The sequence below is a fragment of the Chenopodium quinoa genome, unplaced genomic scaffold (genome assembly GCF_001683475.1).
Source record: "Chenopodium quinoa cultivar QQ74 unplaced genomic scaffold, ASM168347v1, whole genome shotgun sequence".
In the NCBI taxonomy this organism is placed as follows: domain Eukaryota; kingdom Viridiplantae; phylum Streptophyta; class Magnoliopsida; order Caryophyllales; family Amaranthaceae; genus Chenopodium; species Chenopodium quinoa.
This window is the reverse complement of record NW_018742879.1, coordinates 3,466,860-3,482,759: the sequence shown is the minus strand read 5'-3', so window position 1 is coordinate 3,482,759 and position 15,900 is coordinate 3,466,860. Positions and strand designations below refer to the sequence as shown.

Genomic DNA, 15,900 nt, shown 5'->3' with positions numbered 1-15,900 from the left:
GTTATATTGAACATAGTGACCCTAATTTTAATATAGCGACCTTCATCATTCATATTGGCCCGTATATAAAAAATTTCATTAAAAAAAAAAAAAAAACCCTCTCTTATAGCCTTTAATTTATAATACCACAATGACTTTTATTTCAACAAAACAACCTTTATTTAAATGTAGTAACTTTTTTTTTTAATTAAGAAAACAACCATTGTGTCTCTAATGTTAGTGGTTCACAATAAATTAGTGAAACAGATTCATTTAAGAATTGGTACTATTGCCGCCAAAAAAAAAAAAAAAAAAAAAAGTAATATTTTTGTGCTTACTAGTAATAATAACTTTTTACGGTTATATTTCTTTTTTTTTTATTATTATTTTTTTATTTCAATCATAACTTTTTATACTGGTACTTTTTTGCCAGAATTTGAGTCCATTGTGGTTTAAAAGTTGAAAAAAATTCATACTTTTATAACGGAATTAAAGTCTACTTCGTAAAACTCAACGGATCTAATTCAAATACTTAAATGTAACTTTTGATTGAAGCATCATTGAACACAATTTTTCTAACATCACTTTAAGTATATGTGTTAAAAATCTAGTACTTTTATGCGAGTTCTTATGACATTGCTATTTGTAAATCTTGTAATAGTATGTACGTACTATGCGTTTAATTGCAAGGGTTTCTAATTTCTCTAGTTAATTATTAGGTTTTCCTCTAGAGTTTAGAGCACCATTTCTTTATCTTTTTTTCCATCATTGATGATCTGGTTTTTCCTCTTTTAAACTTGTGAATCTTGCATCCATACCAAAACTCTTCATCATCTTCATCTTCATCTCCGTCGACGTCATTACACGATATTTCTTGAATTTCTAGGCCACCACTTTTATTAACCACCTTACCCTTTTGTTCTTCCTCTTTCTTTACGACTTCTTTATGTTGATCATTGTAGTAATCATCATCAACACGAGAAACATCAAAATATAAACTACCTGCCATGGTTTGATTGTAAGGATAGACGAGTTCATGATCTTGATAATAGTCATCATAACCAACATGTAGGTTGTAAGGATAGACGAGTTCATGATCTTGATAATAATGACCATCGTCATTATATTCATCAGCACCAGAAACATCGAAATATAAACTACCTAAACATTCCGCCATGGTTTGGTTGTAAGGATAGACGAGTTCATGATCTTGATAATAGTCATCATAACCAACATGTAGGTTGTAAGGATAAACGAGTTCATGATCTTGATAATAATGACCATCATCATTACAGTGACCACCATCATACTCATCAACACGAGAAGCATAAAAGTATAAACTACCTAAACATTCCGCCATGGTTAGGTTGTAGGGATAGACGAGTTCATGATCTTGATAATGACTATCATACGTAATAATGTTACCATTGAGAAAACATGACTCCATCATGTTCATATTATAGGGAAGAATATGTTTTGGTTCAAGATCGATCTTCAAACTCAGTTACTACTATTTTTTGAGAAAAAAGCAATTGTTTTTTTTTTTTTTTTTTTAATGTTGTTTAAGGTGAAGCAAAGCAATGGAAGAGTAATATAACTGATGGAAATCAACTATTGTTTGGAGAAATTGCGTGAGAGTAATCCTATATATTTATAGGTTTTTTTACTTCACATCGTATTTCATTAGGTTTAGGATTATCTATATATGAATAATTTGATTTAAGAATTTTAAACAATATTTGATACTAAGTAAAGATATTTGATACTCACATTATTTTTGTCTTGATAATCTTTTCATCCCAAATTATTAGCCGTTTGACTTTTTAAAGTCAAATATGATGGATAAACTTTGATCATAATATATCACATAAATTGACGAGGGATTTTTCTAAGCTCAAGAGTGCCCCATATTAGCTTTAATTTAATAAATAAAGTAAATAGATAACTCATTATTTAGCATAAAGACTTAAAAAAAAAAAAAAAAAAAAAATTCGTGGCTAGCTGCTTTCAATCTTCTCTTAACTTAGACTTTTAACTTAGTGGAGTGATATCTAGCTTCCTAATTTTCCTATCAAATCCCATTAACTTAACAAGCTTCTTCAATCTTTGTGTTAGTTGTCTCCTTCACTTCCTGTAGTTGTGCAGCAGCAGCCTCTGCTTCCTCCTTAGCCTTTTTCTCCATTCTCCTTTTCTCCAAGGCTGCCTTCTTAGCATCCTGATCTACCTTCGCCTTTTCGACCGAATGAGATTATCCAAACATGTATCAACATCATCAGGGAACTTAGGCAATAAACTCTCACCAACATCAGCAGGTGTAATTTTAGTTACTTCCAACAGATCTTTAATCGCGTCAAACTTAGAGTGTTCCTCAATCAACAAATAGTTCTTGGCAAGTACTTTGAATCCTTCAAATCCACAATAAGATAGCTTTATATGCTTGTCCATCCTTCCTTCCCTTATCAAGGCTGAATCCAACTTCGCCACAGAATTCGTAGTAAACACTATTATCCTCTCCCCACCAAGAGATGAACATATCACATCAACAAAATTGAGCAGCCCTGAAAGAGTAACAGAGGAACCTCTGTTCCTACCCTGACTCAACGTTCCTGCACTCTTAACACTGCCGGTCTTAGAACTCTCCTCCCTCTTACCAGTTAGATCAACCGAGCAATCAATGTCCTCAATAGCAATTATAGACCTACTCGTCGTGTTAATCAAAAGCTTCCTCAACTGCGGTTAGCTCAAGATCATACACATCATACTCTAACAAGTTGGCCATTGCAGCTATCATTGTAGACTTTCCGGTCCCTGGAGGACCGTAAAGCAAGTAACCCCGCTTCCACGCCTTCCCAATCCTCGAGTAAAAAGACTCACTATCCCTAAACTTCGATCAGCAATAATCTCCCTTTTCTTTTCAGGGTCCAAAGCCAATGTATCAAAAGTTGCAGGATGGTTAAACTCAACAGCATTCCATAAAGATTCAGGGTTATAAGACTGTCCAACTTTGTTCAAATAAAGTTTTCTTGTCCTATTTTTTTCTATAATATTTTTTCCTTCCTTAATCACATGATCCAAATACTTCCCAGTTATTAACTCTCTATGCTTCTTATGAAAAATAAGCTCATAGTATTTCCCCTTCTTCGACGTCTTTTTTCGTGATCGGAACTTCCACCAAACTGTGATACCATCAAAATTATCAGTCATTTCTTTATCAACATCCATGCAGAGGATACGTTTTTCGCCGAAAAGATATGGTAGCCGGAGTCTTTTAGCATTTTTAGACCCGTTTTCGGCTAAATAAGCTTGTATAGAAGTAAAATCATCATTCTTGTAAAGGTTAACTTTGTTGGAAAACTCATCAATGTAAAGATGAATGTAAGGGGACAATACGTCGAACAGTTGGCGTGCATAGCGAGACAATATAGGCGAAGTTGATAGGGTGCGTAGTTTCGTAGAATTGACGTAAAAAACATGAGGGATGCAATTGCTGAACTCGTGTTTACCCACTTTGCAAGGGGTTTGTTCATGCTTTGCCATTGTTTTGGATCATAGGGTTTTCAACAAGATTCAAACTTTTTCAAGCTCGAGATACAAACTTTACTCGCTCATATGTTGGTGTAGGCAGTTTAAACTTTTATATGCCACATATTTAGGGTTGTCAAATAAGTCGTTATGTGACAGACTCATGTCCATGTAAATAGGTTGAAAATACACTCTATAACACTTAATATTTGGTATATTGATATAGTACATGTTATGCTCGTCGAGATCAGTTTTTACCTATTTAGGGGTAGTTTTGGGTTGAAGTATTCAACTCAAACCTAACTTGTCTAATTTTGTAAAGAGTTCGTATCAATTTCATTAAGGGGTCAAGAATTCATGAGCCAAACATGATTATTTTATATCAATCTCATATCAAGTTATTACGTTAGGTCATGTCATCTTGTGTCATCCCTATTCCCTACAGTTAGGGATTTGTTGTTTTCATTTTGAAGGTATTTTAGTGAAATCGATATGTAGTAGAAGATGGCAAATATCAGTTATTGGTAATTACTCGTATCAGACTTTTTCTGCCTTATGGTTTTAAAAGCCTTGTTCAATCATAGACAATGGGACTAACATACAAAATTGGAGTTCTAAATTAACTTCAAATTTTCCGACTTGAAAATTAATCCTCTCAAATAAAGAATAAATTACACAAAGTGCGTCTTCAACAGGTTATTAGCTGGCTTGCTCGCTTCATTTCGTTTACCAAAAAACCTGTGTTAAGACGAGGATAACAAGCTCGAAGCAAGTGAGGGAATTCCAGCATATGTGCATGTTATAAAGGGAGCAACAGGGCAAAGAATTACAAGTATCGTAATAAAGTTACAAAGAAGCAGCAGAATAAGCCCTTAAGTGGGAGGAGAATCGAATTACAACAAGGTATTCCCAGCTCCCTTTTAAGACAATTTATCAACCAACCCAGTCAACCCAACTACATACTACTACATAATAGATACTTTCGTCGTCCCAGTCAACAAAAATTTAAGAACAGGGCTCTTAATCTAGGAAACTTGGTTACCGGTTGGGTTAAGCCATTGTACACTGAACAAACTCTCGACAATTTTGCCCATCTCTCTCAAACCCTGTAGATGTACCAACTCCGATAAATGACTAATAAATCTACCATTCCTCCGCATTGTGTTGCTCCCTTGTGGAAAATCCAGAGTAATATTGCACAACAGGAATCCCTCGAGTATCCCACAGAACAAAATCCGCCAACAGTGAACGTAGAACTGAATATCCTTCGTGGACCTTTGTGGGCTAGACTGTAAACTCGTAATTTCCGTATATGATACAACTAACCACCCAAGATGGGAAATAAAGACAAGGAAAAACTGAGACATCCCTCTCTTTAAAAAAGAAATCACTCACCTTTCTGATCATCATCCTTCACTAATGCACTGGGTCCATCATCAAAACCGGGACCAGGCGCCAGTTCATTAAGGTCAAGAAACCCCCTTGCTTCAATCCTGTCAGGATCAACTTGCTTTGGACTTTCAGGCTTAGGCAAGGGCTCGTTCTCACTTTTCTCAACAACCATGGGAGTGGACTCACTAACTCCTCTTTCCAGCTGCTCTTCCTCATGATCATCCTCATCAGAGTCCTGACTTTCCGTCGAGTAATTCGGATAACCAGCTCTATCATGATTTACCTTCCTGTTTTTTGTGGATGTCTCAGTTTCAGAATCAGATAGCTCGTACTTCCGGTAATCAATACGGTTCCTCGTAGCCCGTTTACTACGCCTCAAACCCGAGTCTAGGTCATCAACTGACCTTATTTTAGTTCCTCTTCGAGTCCGACCCTCAGGTTTCTTAAACCTATCTCTTGGTCGGTCACTATCATCACTATTGCTCAGCAAGTCTTCTTCCTCTTCTTCCACCTCATCTTCTCCATTTTCCTCACTCCATTGGTATTCCTCATCTCCCTCACCTTCAGAGCTGCTAGTTATTCTCTTCTTATGTTTACGCTGTTGCATATATGCCTCATCATAAACAGCTTCCCCAACTATATCGTCATCACTATCTAAGTATCCCTCCTCATTGTCTGAAATTCCTTCAACATAATCTTTCTCTGAATATCTCTGAGGTCTTTGTCTCCTCCGATTACTAAATATCACAACAAATTACAGTTGTCAGAAAACCCTACCATTGCAGTGAATAAAAAAAGAAAAACTAGAGTGTAAAGAATCTAACCCTCGATCCAATGGTTCAGAATTGTGGTCTACATCCATTTCATCATAATCAGCTGGAGATGGGGGACTAAATGACACATGCAGAGAGGAGTGTGAAGAACCATTCCATCTACCGTTGGCGGAAGGTTCAGGTTTGATAACCTCCCTTTTAACACCAGGTTCTGGAGATGGCTGTTTGCGCCTATATTCAAAGAAGCAAAAGGAGATTGAATTAGTGAGGATAAGACAGCACATAAATATATAATACGAAGTATATATGTATAGACTATGTCCAAATAAATTTCCATACTTGGTAGTCTTGATAGCTTCATTAATTGAACGATCGAAATCATCTGCATAAGAGTATAATAAAACCACTCAATAGCAAGCACCAAGGTTAGGTAAACTATAAAATCAAAGATCCACGATCAGATAACAAGCTCTATTACTACAAAGTGGTAACAAGGTGGAGTCTATTAGAAATAATGGCAAGCTATCTAGAGCCAACTATAATCGCCTCACCACTCCTCGATAACATAAATCTGTTCACACCATTATTTGCAAAATGGGCAACTAAATTGTTTGCATACACAAATAGTAGAGCGTATAAAACCTGTACTTTCTTAGCTTAGGTTGCAAAGGCCATTTCAATTTAATAGTTAATCAAATCACTATAAGAAAATATATAGTCAAAAATATAAAGTTGATCCTCAGTCAAATTACGACAATATCTTTGGGAAAAATAGGGTGATTTCAATATCATGTCCTACAACCAAATGCTGGAACTTTAAACCTTCCATAGATTGTTACTTCCCCCGTTTCATAAAAATTGCAACTCTCTGCCCAAAAAGCTCTCACATATTTAGTCTAAGTATGGCAATTTTATTTTATTTTTTTGAAACGGACGAAGTATATATTTCAATATTTCTCATTCTCAACCCACCCACCCTCCTCCCCTTCCCAAGTCCCAACAAACAACTAATTTGGTGTCTGGGCATGAAGAAAATAACTGTACTTCTCAATTTCTTATAACATTAAGGCAATCCTAATAATTGTATGTTTACAGCCACTAGTAATGTAAGTCCCTGGCACTCTTGTACACCTTACCAATTACAATGGTAAAAGGCTTATAAATAAATTATTGTACAGTAGGTGAAAGCGTCAAGGTGCAAATGCATCCAGGAGAATTTAAAAGTTCTTACCAAATGTATAAGTGACAGGTTTCCTGTCACGAAGGGAGCGGCCACCAGCAAGCCCATCCATGACAAAATTATCCAGAAGAAGAGCTTGGCGTTGCTGCTTTTTCAGCAATTTTTCTTTTCTCTGTTGAGAGAGAGAGAGAGAGAGAGAGAGAGCAGCAAACAAGGCAAGAGAACATAAGCATATCAGGCTATTCTGAAGAAATTAGTACAAATTTTCCACTCATGAAAGTGAAAATTAATCTCCAAAGCTGGAGGCAACTGTGGAACTAAGTATTAGTAAAGAAGAAACAGTTCAAAACAGCTTTACCCTGTAAATCTTCTCAATCTCAGGAAGCATATCATTTTTTAATTTCTTTCCAAGTGAAGCTTCTGTTCTGTTCGTGCTTGAGAAGAGCTTCTCCTGCAGACAAACACATGAACATTAGCTTTTTCATAAAATTTGATGACAAATCCCAGCCAAAATCCAGTGACACTTTACAATCAAATGAAAATTCAATTTCTAGCAAAAAAAAAAAAAAAAAAAAAATTCCAACAGAAAGAAGGCAGCATACAACTCAAGGATCAGCTGTATCAGACCAATCTCACAGAAGTTTATAACTTGAAAGGTCATCTCTCCTCAATGAAATACAGAGTAATAAAAAAAAAAACAATTATTAATCTACAGATAGTCAGATAGTAGTTATTATATCTTATGAAGGCTGATCCTATACAAGGGCTCCAATTCTAAGAGGACGTGGCACATGGGTCCTCCCTTTGAAGCCATAAAGAATTTAATGCCATCAAGTAGGTGCGCACGCCTTAAGGTGTCATTCTACAGAAGATCAAAGGTTACCAGTTAGAGTTAATGACTTGTAATTGAGAAAGAAATCTTAATATTCATCAGAAACTACAGCTTGACGTATTTGTTTCACCTTATTTTGTCCTCTCACCCAACACTTCATTCTCTCTTGTTTTTATTTTTCTTCTCATTCAACATTTCTCTGCTTTCCCTCTCATACTAAACAAAAATATACATCTTAACTAACATATGCATCTTCTCATACAAGGAAAATCCAGCAGCATAGTTTGCTCATGGTTGTAGCTTAATACCACTGTTTTTAATCACTAACCCTTCACATATAGAATTATTAGTACAAGTCAGGTGTGTGTTTCTAGAACCCAATGCACCTTTATTACCTAGTTGTAGAACTGTGCATTACTTAGCCCTACTGCTCAAACCTTTCTACTTCTTTATTTCCCTTATTCTTATTACTTCCTTCATCTCCCATACCTTGTTCGCTTTCCTTTAGTAATTTAGTTGCTAAAAGTAATTACATATTTTCTTCTTCGTTGGAAACTTTGCTCATTTAAACAGTTACATCTTCAAAAAGTTCAAATACTCCCTCCGATATATGAACTTTGCATTTGGGTCAGATCCAGGGATTAAGAATGTTGTCAAGCTTATATATATACATAGATACTTCCTTAACGTTGCAATCAAAAAAGCTTATATAACATGAAAACCCCAACGTTGCAATTGAAAAAGAACGGAGGAAGTATATATTTTGGGACATTTTGAATTATAAAAGATTAAGTGTGGTATGGTTGTATGGGACAGAAAGTAAAAAGGATTACAGGAATAATTTACTTCAAACATTATTTATTTACTATAGTCGTTCAATGGGATCTTCAAACAAGAAAATTTCCTACACATAAATCATTTGACTCTATTAAGACACATCATCTTCTACATTGAAAGGCTTGAATCAAACAAGATTAACAGTACTCATGATTGCAATCGTCATAAATTCCAATGCCAATGAAATTTGATACCCTCTAGATAAATACATAAGAAAAAACATCCGCATGCTGGGATCTTTTTAGATTTAGCTCGATGTATTAACATAAGCTTTTAAAAATAATTAACAATATGTATCTGAATATATAAGCTTAAATGTGTGCACTGACACTGTACAAAAGGCATAACATGACTAACAAAAACAAACAGATGAGAATTTAAAACAATTTAGACATGTGATGCATTTTACAAACACTGAAGTATTTCAAAGGTTCCTACAGAATGAAATGCTCAGCTTCACATCAAACCCAAATCACTTCACACACTAAGTAGGCACACTTTTAAGATACTTTCTCTCTTTAGATTCTAAACTTCTTTCGTCAACCCATTTCTTTTCTGCGAGTCTTTTTCTAATATTTCTCTCATTTCTCCCCACCAGTAGGAGGGTGCAATAAACGAGTATGCTTCAACAATTTTGGATTTTTTTTCTTTTTCTTAAGACATATGAGGACTAATATCATTAACCCAACACTATAAATAAAGAAAATTATTACAGTGTATAGCCCAATCTCAATTCAAACTAACACTAACCATATCCATGCAACATCACATACCAATCTGAACATACTCACTCCATTCCTTAAAGATTCTTTACATGTGTCCTTTTTGAGTTAACCCATAAATCCGATTTCAAATACTACCTCCGTTTTATATTATGTGCAAAATTTACTAAAAACCATTGCTACACAGTACACACTATGTGCAACAAATGTTTTTTCTTGCCTTTTAAAGTTGTTATTTCTTTCTCTCCTCATCACATGCAACTCCATCTTTCTCTCTCCATTCAACACTCACAAGGAAATTTTGCCTAGGAGTCCGTGCAAACTCATTTGTTGCACAATGCACATAGCATTGAACTATTTGCTTAACTCCCTTCATCACATCAACCCCTATTTTGGTCAAATATAATGATGATATAATTTTATTTTATTTTTAAAAAAAGGAAGCTACTTCCTTCTTAGACTAATTGAACCTTCTATGCGTTGACAATTAAGCATCTCTCAAAACTCCAACACCAATAGATTAAGGAAGAATGTACAAGGAAAGATAGCAAGTTTATACTAACATGAAATTAATGCTGTCAACTAGCACTATTAATTAGAAACAACTAGCTATATCAGTTGTTATATTTCATCGCAGAATGAACCGATGAAAAGATATATTTTTAAAGGTATGAAAGCAATGTGGGAAATCCTACAGCTCTGGAAGCAATAAAAACAAAGTTCTTCCAATAGACGGGCAGCAAAGGCACAGTTCTAACAAAAAGGAGAAATGAAGAACAAGAAAATGAAAAAAGGGGGTTCATCTTTCAAAAGATTATTCACACAGGAATGGTAAACATGAGCATATGCAGGCCATAATATTATCTCTCATTTACTCATACGTAGCATTAAAAGACTAGTACTGATGTGACCAAACTGCGATTCTGAAGATTGCAGTGAAGTGGGAAATAATTGTTTATTTGGGTTGCACATTAACTATAACCGTTTCCAGAAAAAATGGTGCATTTATCAATGTCTATATTGGTTGTGACAGGAGTATTAAACAAAACAACGTGGATGTATCCTTCATGAGAAAAGGAATGATGAAAATATAGCAAAAAACAGTCATTTCAACAGCTTACAGAAACATCAAGGAATTCATCCAGATTAGTTGCCACTGTTTCCCACTCGTAAGTTGTGCAAGGAAGGACATTAGAGCCCTTAGTCTTTCCCTTCTTCATCTCAACCTTCCTTTCAACTTTCCTGATCTCCCGATATAGCCTATGGCCAACAAATTCATCATCTTCATACCTGCAAAGTGACACAAACCTTGATTTCTTAAAAACAGTGCAAAATCACAAGTACTCGTATACAAATGACAATAAACAAAATCATCTTATTAGTTTGCAGCATGAAAGACATTCAGAAACTTGGATAAGTGATCAGATGTAATACCAAAACGAAGTTCCATGTGAATCACCGCCAATTCGCTCTTTCCGAAACGCAGAAAGCTGAGCTCCATGTTTGAGCGAATTATCAATATAACTCCTGATATCATCTTGCTGCAGATTACAAGCAAAACAAATAAATGTAAGTATATAGGGGTCATGGACTGGACGGACACAAATTCAACACAAACAAATAGATCACAATATTTTTTAGTCACACCAAAGATACCATGGTGAGCTTCTCTTGATTATTGTCTCTAAACTGAGCAAATATTAATTGTGATATTAGCGGTCATAACATGCCTCTTGGTACAATGAGAAATATTAAACTGACCAAAAATTAATTGTGACATTAGCGGTCATAACATGCCTCTTGGTACAATGAGAAATATTGCTAAACACAAAATCCTCCAGACGATGGGCATGAATTTTAATAGATATCAGATGAAGTTTGTGCAAGTCGATTCCATATATAAGCATAAAGAAGGCTTGTGATTAGATGATAGTGATACCTCTACTCGAATGTCACACAGGGCTTTCAGGATCATCACACGCACTGCTGGATCAAGGGTCTTGTACATTTCAATCTCAGCCCTACAGATTGACACAGCAAGCACATTAAAGACATAATAACCAAAAACTAGAGAGCTCAAAAGGCAATCAGACACTCACCCATGATTAGCAACTATAGGTAACTCTCCTTCAGCAACCTTCAAACAAATACAAATTCAAATAAGATTAAGGCAATCCATCAGAAGGGGCAATGTGGCAGCATATCTGTCCATAAAAAATAACTAAGCATGACAATTACCCAATGCCACCAGTCTCGCAACTTTCTGCATAGCACGGTCACCCAAGTTTCACGTCCACAAGCCATTCGAGTAACTGGAGGAATCGCCTATCAGCATCAAGAAATATTTTTAGATCACTTAGAGAAAAGGCAGAGTAATTCAATGAACAACAGTACACAATAAGACCACATTAAACCAATAATCAATTCGGGAATCAACTATGGTCATAATCCTAAATCTAATACTCTAGGAGAATAGACAAGAGGTTTGCTAAGACCAAGAAAAAAAGGGTTACAATGTCGAGTAGGTGAGGTGAAGGTTTACCATCACCAGTAAAGTCTAAAGTACAATAACAATATATGAGAGGGCAAAATGCAAAAAACATAAGCAAAACAGAAAGAATTTCCTCAAGACCCAAGATGTATTAAGCTAAGTAAGCTCACTAGACAACCGTCTCAGCACATTCAAAGTATTCAAGGACAAAAAAAATTATCCTTTTTTTTTTTTATCTGTGCAACAATAGAATTATCAAAATAAAAGATGATAACCTATGATGCCCCCAACGGAAAAGGAATTTCTCACTAAAATCCCATGCACAAAGACAACTCCTATAATTACATCATGTATTAGATCAACAGCTACAAATGATTATAATCTGAAACATCTAACCAAACAACTACTTCAGAAAGAGCTACTGCTTTTGAATAGGGCTACTATGCTAATACAAAAGGTACATAAACATATAAAAGACCATTTCAACAGATCATTCCATGAGATCACAAAAACAACCACCACCCACACTTAATTATATACTATCTCACAATCCAACGCAATTACTGACCAACTGCTCTCCCTATTATATCTCAAACATTTACTTTAGAAAAATGGAGTTTCTCTACATGGAAATTAAGTCAACTACTAGGCATCCAGCCAAGTATAATTCTTGTTCACTACTTTACCCACAAGCAACCTTACTTACCAACCAATAGGTCATGGCTCAGTCCTATCTTTACTCGTTGAAAAATTCAGCTATATCAATAGATCATTCCTATATTCAAGCAGAGTCTAAAGGATAAAAATATTCAGCTTTAAATTAATACACTTGTTTACAAACCTAGTAAAGGGTACTGTGTTGCCGAAATACCTTAAAAGGAATAATTTCTCAATTTCTTTGAACAACCCTACATTTTATCCATGAGCACAAAAACAGATACCCGAAAGCTTTAGCTTTTCACCAATTACAAAATTCCACCAAATTGAGCACCATACCTTGCCAGCCTAAATAAAAAATTAATAATCACGTAGTCATAATAAACAAAATCCTCCTCTCTTCTTTTTTGAGCTTAGCGAGTTCAGTCACATTCATCAGCAAGCCCAAACAATGTATACATACAGCATCATTTCATTAATCAGAAACCTAATACAAAAAAAAAAAAAAATACAATTTACAGTTCAATTTTGCAATGTATATATTAAATCAAAGCTCCCCCCCCCCCCCCCAAAGTTCTCATCCCACCATATAACTGATATTACCTATTTACTCTCATACTCTACAATAAGCTCATAATTGACAGAAGTTAACAAGAAAGAAAAGGTGGCAGTAGGCTAACTATCCCAATGTCCACGACACAGGCTTAATATTTCAGACATTAATTGAACAAAGATACCACAACTACACTCTCACATGATTCTACATACCCTAAAAATATGAGGCATACTCTTACTACGTGCCTACGAATCCACAATGGAGGCTCTGTTACACTCACATGCTCATTAGAAGGATCATATTGACCAAAGTCAATGAGCGAGCAAGGTAGAAAAATGCCAATCCACCCCACCACTTCAGGTTCCTAGGCGATATGGCATACATTGAAAGAAACTTACAAGAATGAATGGATGGTAGATATCAGTAACATAGAGTAAAATTGCATATGCAAACATAAAGTACCATGTAGATGTCAACTAGCTTATTTGGTCAAGTTTGGGGGATAACCAAGACCTAGGATCAAATCCCGCCTACATCATTTTCCCTTGTGACTCTCTACACCAAGATAAATATGTAGTAAATAAATCACATTAAACACCATTTCTTTGCAAAGACATTTCAGAATCATGATCATCTGCGGCACAATCTTGGAGAGTTGGGGCTCAAACCAGGGTGGAAAATGGATTCATCCTAATTCAATCGTGAAGCAAATGAGCTTAACCCTTTTCCTTGCAGCAAAATATAACTAAATACAAGCTTCTAGAGTTCTACTATGCTACCTCATAAAGACATACTAGAACAAAGATACAAACTAACACTTCCTGTATATCTAAGGTTTCAAAGCAAGATTAAAAAATCTAATCAGCTAGCGGTCTCATTCACCAAAAGTATAACTAGCACAAGCTTCTAGAGTTCTGCTACACTACCCTCATAAAGACAGACTAGAACATAGATACAAGCTATAATATGTGTATATCTCAGGTCTCAAAGCACAATTAACAACCTGATCATACAGCAATCTCTTTCACAATATTACCAACGAAGTCTCAGACCTGAACATCAAAAGCCTTCAAACTACGGTAAAGAGATTTAATACAACTAATGACAATTTCAAACGCAACTTTAAATCATTGGAATCCTAGGACTTAAAATATCAATTCAAGCTAGTGCATACAGGCAATAACCAGCCCTCCGATATCAAAATTACACATTTGCGGTATAGCAATCCTCTTCAGATAGACACAAATTTCCTTTCTATGTAAGAAATATCATAGTAAGTACACATGCATTGTCAGTAAACACTAACCAGTTTCAAATTTTCAATCAAACAAGCAAACAACTAATACTTCCACCATCAAACAAACATAGCAAAAGCTAAAATAATTTCCACACTCAAAATAGATGAGAAAGCAATGGACCAACCTTCAACAGTGGGATATGTATATCACTCAATGTACTATTGGGAGTAAGCAATGCAGACTCCAACTCCTCAGCACTAAATTCAGCATTAATGTTCAAAACTGCCCTAAACAACTACAATCCACAAGACAAAAACACCTCAATTAAGCTCAAAAAAACAACAAAGAAACCAAAATTAAATAACAAGATTCCATTTCTTTTATATCTTAACTGACATGGAGAAAATTGAGTATTGAAGCCAATTCCCACATGGACCTCAATTGCCACCGCGGCATTTGCTCCGGGGTAGGTGGATTCACCAATGAAGTTACAACCTTACTACAATGCTCCTTTGGCAAATCATCATCTTCCTCTTCCAGTACCTCCTCCTCCACCACCACCTTCTCAACTCTCTCCCTCTTCGGCGGCCTCGCCCGCCGCTCAATCACCGGAGGGTCCACATACTTGGCCGGCCGAGCCGTGCAAGCTCGAGTTGGCCTTTCTCTCCTAACTATTACATTATTATTACTATTATTATTGCTATCCTTCTTTCCATTTTTGCTATTGCTCTTATTAACAGCATCATTACCACCCAGCTCTTTCTTGCTTTCATCCTCAATTGGGTTACTACCCTCTTGCGTTACAGTTCCGGCTTCAGTTTCGGTTTCGGTTTCGGTTTCGGTTTCGGCTTTGGCTTCGGGGTGATTGTTGGTTTCAGGCTTTGGGATATCCCCATTAGTCTCCGGTTCACCCAAAGATCGGTGGATCGGGGACGATACGGCGTCCTCCATAGCAGGAGGATCAAGAAGGTGAGGGTTAGGGCTAATTAAGGTGGGATTTGGCAAAAGATCATAGCTTTGCATTGAAGAAATACAATGAAATTAAGCCCAAGTTTTTGGGTACTTAGAAAAATACAAGAGAAGGTAAAATAACCCCAGAAAATATGAATAATCCAACATTCATTACATCATACCACTCTTCTCTGTAAATCTCTTCAACCCCAGAAAAATCAAGAAAACAGGGAGAAAAATGGAAGAAATTTAGAAACCCAAATAATAAATTGGATTAATTTTTGTGGGTATTTGGCAATTTTGATGTTAAGCTTAACCCCAGTTTTTCTGGGTAGTTTTAAAAATGGGGGGTTTAGTTGGAGTTTTTTTGGGTTTTTTTTGTTGTGTTCACTGAATTTTTATGGATTTTTTGTGCTAGAGTTTTTGTTTATGGAAAAAAGGGGAAAAATAGAAGGGTTTGGGTAATTAGGGCAACTGGGTAAAAAAAGGTAGTCTTCAAAGGAGCATATGACAAGGAGCATGGAAATAGAGGGAGAGGTTTTGCCTTATTTCCACGGTCTCTTTTCTTTCTTGTTTCTTCGATTTTCCTTTTCTTTCTTTTTCTCACACTTTTTCTTCATTCATGGTTAAAATTGGTTATGCATATATGAAATACTCATACATCGTATTAGAATATTGAATCATAAAGTTATCATGATGTTAATTATAGAGATGTTAATGGAACGAGTTTTAGTTGAAACTAGTCTTGCATGTTACATCCACCCAATTAA

At 35.7% G+C, this 15,900-nt stretch overlaps 1 protein-coding gene and 1 pseudogene across 1 annotated transcript; both read right to left on the bottom strand.

Annotated features, from left to right (window-relative positions):
* Positions 1 to 1,268: 1,268 nt before the first annotated feature.
* On the bottom strand, positions 1,269 to 3,516 carry LOC110726580 (annotated as a pseudogene).
* A 758-nt stretch (positions 3,517 to 4,274) lies between these two features.
* LOC110726533 (DDT domain-containing protein DDR4-like) lies at positions 4,275 to 15,785 on the bottom strand. The gene is made up of 12 exons (XM_021906014.1): positions 14,576 to 15,785; positions 14,364 to 14,474; positions 11,476 to 11,562; positions 11,337 to 11,374; positions 11,177 to 11,258; positions 10,672 to 10,778; positions 10,359 to 10,527; positions 7,205 to 7,297; positions 6,898 to 7,018; positions 6,006 to 6,048; positions 5,718 to 5,897; positions 4,275 to 5,630 (listed from the first exon to the last, which is right to left on the bottom strand). The coding sequence occupies exons 1-12, from the start codon at positions 15,200 to 15,202 to the stop codon at positions 4,889 to 4,891; spliced, it is 2,400 nt and encodes a 799-aa protein (XP_021761706.1). The 5' UTR covers positions 15,203 to 15,785; the 3' UTR covers positions 4,275 to 4,888.
* Between the last annotated feature and the right edge of the window lie 115 nt (positions 15,786 to 15,900).